The 6,430-nt window shown below is 37.2% G+C and overlaps 1 protein-coding gene across 1 annotated transcript; it reads right to left on the reverse strand.

The window, feature by feature from the left end:
• Window positions 1-355: 355 nt before the first annotated feature.
• Window positions 356-3,929, reverse strand: LOC132557296 (RYamide receptor-like). Its single transcript, XM_060221782.1, has 2 exons — window positions 3,147-3,929; window positions 356-784 (listed from the first exon to the last, which is right to left on the reverse strand). Exons 1-2 carry the CDS (start codon window positions 3,927-3,929, stop codon window positions 356-358), a joined length of 1,212 nt encoding a protein of 403 aa, XP_060077765.1.
• Window positions 3,930-6,430: the final 2,501 nt, after the last annotated feature.

Genomic DNA, 6,430 nt, shown 5'->3' on the forward strand with positions numbered 1-6,430 from the left:
ATTATACATTTTTTTACGTTTCGTTAGGTTTATGCGTTCCATCACTCAGGTAAGAAAATATCAGCGCCGTTGTAAACTGAAACAACATGCTGTAATTTGCCATATCATTTCAAACACGTCTCTGGGAATACAAATTTATATGTTGTATAATTGATAAAAGAATTTTTAATTTTTTGTTTTCAGTAACTTCAATAACAACAGAATATCTAGTAACGGCATTATGACCGTATAATCAATGGAATCTTTCTGCCATTCTGTAGATAGTCATCTTTCTGATGATGAATTACAGGCTTTTCTTGGAATATCAATAAATAATATCATGTGATTGTCTTCTTTTGTCGGAAAGACGTCAACTCTACACTCTGTCACATTTAACACAGTCATCTCTTAATCCACTATCACAGAAAAATCTCCTGTCCTTTATTTCACACGGAGAGGGCGTAGAACAATGGTATGACGTCACTGTAACACCGGTTTCATGTCTACCAGATTTCACGTATGAAGCGTCCATGTTAACCGTGCGCTTTCGTCGCTTTCCTTTGCAGAAACATGCCACACGAAGACAGGAGAGCACGTTGTGTCGAAATTTTGAGTTCATCCAGTAATATATCACCGGATTGACGCCTGAATTACTGAACGCTAGCCAGTGGGAAATAAGCCACGTCATATGTACGTACGGTGAGTTAAAAATAGATTGGTCCAGGTCTCCTACGATTGTGATCACATGGAGTGGTAACCATGACAAAAGGTATGCGATGACGACAACGATGATCATTTTGATTGTCTGAAACAAAGAAACAAAATAATGCATATTACCATACTTTTCTTTAGTATCTATTAAAAAACATCTGACGGGAAGCTAGAACATCGAATTTCCCCCAGGAAACTGAAACATCATGTCTCCATGTAACTCCGCCATATTCTGCACGAGTTGTCTCCTTTCCATTGGTTTACAAGATCTCAAAACTGGTTGGGATGTTAAAGTGTGAAAGACCTCAAAGCGATGTAATTTTACCATAAATGGACATAGAAGAAAAGAACATTTCTTTCAGTGAACTAAATTATGTGAGTTTCCAATCGTTCAAAAACGAGAGGATCTGACCGGACATTTAAAGCCGTAGTCACTAACTTCAAATTTCTTTACAGTACTGATTATTGAAAAATATATCTGATTTGTCAGTTTGGAAAGTTTTTTATTCGTTACGATCAGCAGCTGATGATCCTCAATGTAGGGAAATTTGAAGGTCATTCACCTTCAGATGTCATATATTGTACTGGTTGCACTATCAGGAAATATGACACCAAGTACATCACCATCACTCTACCCAGGAACAAGGTCCATACATGCACGTTATCTGATACAGACGGACTTTATAAGGAATCACATTAGTTAATATCTATATGGTGAACACTGTGGAGAGAAAACTATTGTGAAACTATTACTATACGTTGTAGTACAAAGTTTAATTTTGATGTGTTGCCTAAGTACGATTCTGATGAGGTAACACAAAACAGATTCAATCAACCATGTAGAATAGATACTAACCACAACATGTATTCAACCGTGTCTATTCCAACATCATGGCTGCTGTCCATAACAGCTCACCATTATGACATATATATGAAGTACGGGTGTAGGATTATTTTCTTACACATCAACTGTTCAAAGTGGTTGTGGCGGCGCGTGTACGATTCCTAGAACGTATATATCCGTAAAGAGCAAAGTGCGAATAGACACGGTCTAGAAATGGACAACGTTCTGTAGTGTGTACAGTTCAAAGTGAATGTGGTGGCTGTCGGACTACCGTAGAATTCCCACGAGTCGCTATGATCAGCCAGGATTCCTCAAGTTTACATAATGTTCCGATAGCGTTGCTCAAAGAGTACCCATGTTTTACAACAACGCATCATCTTTGCTCCAAAGGTTATGATCACTTTCGCTCTCTGCAAACCTGGAATAAAATTTCATGGCAATATTGAAGGCACAAACGCAGTAATTTGATTGGTCTAGGGTGGATTTGGGGAGAGAAAAGACCAATCACGGAGTGATGCGTTCCTATAAGACTACAAAGCCAGTACAATATACCGTTATGTGACCACGAGATTCGTTTATCGTAATTAAAAGGATCGCAGTAGCCTTATTTTTGTTATCCACAAGATGTCGCACATGTAACCTACAATTTTGCCATGAAGAATTCTAGGGTGTAGTGAGCGATAGTAAGCGCAACTCTGGAGTATTGATGATGATAAGAACGTATCAGGCAGTGTGTCCAGGTGTGTCCAGGTGTGTCCAGGTGTGACCAGGGTTATAGATAAATCACTAGCCAGTTATGTACGTTCTCACCCCGTCTAGACGTAAGTAACCCCCGCAACACCGAACACAGCAACACAACGTTCGTTTGCACTATGAACATAACAGATGCTCGTTTGTGTGTTGATTTCGTTGTTGTATACCTTGTTATCATTTGAGAACGTGACATTATTTACTTGGATTGACCAAAGTTTACATGGATGTCGTCGACGAAGTAGAAGACTGTTATTCTTCCGAATAACCTTGTCTTAATACCTCAGTAATTTTGCAAAAGTCTCTTAGTCAATCTTTCTTTTGTTCATATTTTACCATAAGGTTTTAAATTTGAATTAGGATTATGATGACATGTTGATATTTTTTGTTGTTTTTTGGCAAGTTGAAAAATGGTCATGGAGTACATCGATTTTGTGTTACAACATCGACGTTAAACTAGACTGTAGTGTAAACTTAAAGAAACGTACTGCCGTCGCTAACCACGCGCGCGCCACGCTCAGTCATGGTTGAACAGCACTGATGTGACCAGATTATCACCATAGAACGTAATACAGTCTTGTTATCGTTGTGGATCGGCTGCATCATGGGTTTAGTTTCCAATCACCCTGACCCACTACGTTTAGGAAGGGATTAGAACGGATCTGGTCGTAGTCTACAACGTGTATATGTAAACGCCCCACCCCTTGAAAAAGCACCTCGCACCTGCGAACACCAGAAACAGCCAAATTGTGTTCCACAATCATGCAATGACTAATCAGCTGGTTATGGTCGCTGTAAGTGTAACTAAGATTACATTGAATGTAACGGGGGTTCACGACTTACAGCAATTGGTCTACTTTACCTTCCTTTTAGAGCTGGCAAGTCGTTGGTCCCTGCGACTGTGAGCCTCTCCCGGAGTTCGTTTGATCCAGATGATGATTCCGATGTGTATATATGTAAAGACCATGATGATCAGAGGAATGAAGTATTGAAGCATCATAATACAAATACCATATATACCTCGGACATAGTCGTCAGGCCATTTCTCAATACACAGACCTTTAGATCCAGGCTCATACGGTAAGTACTCAATAGTGGAGTAGATTGATGACGGAAGTGCTATCAAACAAGACAAGGCACATATCAACGCTACCATCAGCTTGGCACGAGACGTGGTGAGGCGTGGATTCAGAGGCTTTGTGGCCGCGTGGTACATGTCACAGGTTATAGCGACCAGCATAAACGATCTACATAACACACTGGCCATTTGTACAAACCCGACAATGGGACAGAGAAAACTCCAGAACGGCCAGTAATGGAAAAAGAGGTTACTGAGGATAGAGAAGGGGACACACATTACTGTCATTACAACGTCTGTAACAGCAAGGCAGACAATGAAGAAATTGGTGACTGTTCGAAAGCTTCGCACTCTGTAAGTCGTGTAACAAATGACGCTGTTACCTAGCAACACGACCATACATGTTATGGCGTATAGCAGGAGCAGTATAAACTGAAATTCTTCGGGAATACCGAAATCCTTTAAAGGATTCCCGATTGACGAGTTCAAAGTCATGTTATTTCTTGTAGATATGTAACGCGGTTCTATGCTCTGTTCATTCGATGTCTGGATACATATCTCGGCCATGTTTAATTGTTCATAATATATTATATTGTTAGATCCACATGGTGCAAGGGAATCTTTTTCACAAATGTGTATCATGTACAACAACAATAAGTAGCATTCATTGTCATTTTACAGGCCCAGGAAACCTTTTCTCCGTGACATTTTTCGTTCGCAAACTGTCTAGATCCGATCCTTGCATAGTGGTATAGATCGACTTCCACAATGGATTAAATCTTCGTTACTCAGAATCCCAATTTATGTTTATGTCTTTTCCTTCAGCTGATGTTTCTCGGTACAGAATTGTTCCAAAAACCAGTCACTTAATTTAGAATGGCATTGGTATCCCCAAGGTCTCTCACTGAAAGAAAACAAACTAGTGTTAACTATTTACATATAAAAAGAATCGTTCATATAATTTTCGCATACGTAAATGGTTGACAAATTATTACTACTACTATTATCACAAGTCTGTTATCTTAGTTAAAGCCTATGTTTATATTAACAAAACTCTTTTGCTTGGTTGAGTGGAAATGTAACAAAAATGATCACGATATCTTCCCTACAAAGCTGATTTCAAGCTCCTCGTATATAGGTCCCACAGACTGCCTTTTTCTGAACTAAGGTACCAGTGTAGTTACATATACTTACACCATACTTTCACCTATCAAGAAGTACCTTGCGACGTTCATAAAGGGATCACTCCTCACAATTTTAATCGCGTATATTTCGGCAAATAAAAAGTGTACAGTGTCCCCTTGTGGTCAGATCATCTTATTTTGTTAATATATGCACTCATATCACTTGTCGTATAGTGGATTTGGTCATTTACACAAAACTTATAAATATGAATACTTATTTAATTTGTGTGTTATTATTATTATTATTGCAACGGGAGGGACATGTAAAGTTGCTGTAGTTTACGACCCCAAAACAGATTACTGAAGGTTGCTGTCGCTGAAATCTGCGTCAGCAAAATGGACAAGCTAGTGATCTATAGAAAATTTTAAAAATGGCGATTCCCATACCGATAAGCTATTGCTGTTATGCATCAGAACGTATCGTCTCATACTCATTTTCAAGAATGAGAATTATAGTCCTAACATCCGTGCCGTAATATAAATACAGCGTTTATATATAACACATGAAATTTCTTTTCGATTTTATCGTCGTCAGGCCCATGCGTTAGGGTGATGTTTTTGGATTAAAATGTTTGAAATGATAGTGTAGCCTTTGGAACAGCAGGGTATTATTATATATGATATCTTAATGCTGCGATGTTTCTGAACAAAAAGTGGCTCGTATGACTCGGAGAAATATTTCATGGATTTAAATGTCATTTGGATGGGAACCAGGATTACCTGGAAAAACGGACAGAAGACCAGGAAAGGTCAAGAATGATATGGGAAAACCCGTTTTCCGGAATATTTGTAAAAACCGTTTCCAGTTTATAGGATGAGTGTTACAGACCCAAAAAAAATGGATATTGTGTAACTCGTTTCAAAATCTCATTTAAATTAATATTATCTTATGTAGCTAAGTATAACTTACTGTATTTGTTTAAAGGTCAATGTTTAGTGGAGTTTGTAACTTATTGTTTGATTAGTTAGTGTTTATGATAAATAATTTTCAGCAGACATTTTACTGAAAGATCTCTTTTTCAGAGTCTGGCCAATTTATTGAATTATGAAAACATCCGGAGATGTTACATTACACCAGAAACATCAACATAAGTATGACAAAGATCAGTAGGTGTTGATTGGTACCTGTATAACGGTACAGTATATGGTACATTATATGTTACAGGTAGGATCTCTCACCTATAGACAACAAATACGATAGTGACAAGTCACATCAACTTACTCATAATGATATGATATCATTAACCATTGCACTTTCCTTCTGATACAGCAAAAACTTTTATATATGAACGAAACTACTGGTTTAGTGCAGGACCTACTGAAACGCGTTGAAGTATCAAATAACACTATAATTAACGACATTGTTGTATATTGTAATTCTTTGTTATGCTATTTAAGTGCCACTCGTTCTAACATTGTTATATATTGTTAATCTTTGTTATTTAAGTGCCTCTCGTTCTAACTCGTTCCACTCGTTCTAACATTGTTATATATTGTTAATCTTTGTTATTTAAGTGCCTCTCGTTCTAACATTGTTATATATTGTTAATCTTTGTTATTTAAGTGCCTCTCGTTCTAACATTGTTATACATTGTTAATCTTTGTTATTTAAGTGCCACTCGTTCTAACATTGTTATATATTGTTAATCTTTGTTATTTAAGTGCCTCTCGTTCTAACATTGTTATATATTGTTAATCTTTGTTATTTAAGTGCCACTCGTTCTAACATTGTTATATATTGTTAATCTTTGTTATTTAAGTGCCACTCGTTCTAACATTGTTATATATTGTTAATCTTTGTTATTTAAGTGCCACTCGTTCTAACATTGTTATATATTGTTAATCTTTGTTATTTAAGTGCCTCTCGTTCTAACATTGTTATAT

This window comes from Ylistrum balloti, unplaced genomic scaffold (genome assembly GCF_031769215.1).
Source record: "Ylistrum balloti isolate Yb309-2 unplaced genomic scaffold, AGI_CSIRO_Ybal_v1 Utg370656, whole genome shotgun sequence".
NCBI lineage: Eukaryota > Metazoa > Mollusca > Bivalvia > Pectinida > Pectinidae > Ylistrum > Ylistrum balloti.

What these genes read in the sequence shown, in the direction of transcription:
- LOC132557296 (XM_060221782.1), bottom strand. Translation starts at nt 3,929, where the DNA reads ATGGCCGAGATATGTATCCAGACATCGAATGAACAGAGCATAGAACCG. An exon ending in TTGCCAGCTCTAAAAGGAAG is followed by an intron (nt 785 to 3,146) that starts GTAAAGTAGACC and finishes TCTTTGTTTCAG; the next exon opens with ACAATCAAAATGATCATCGT.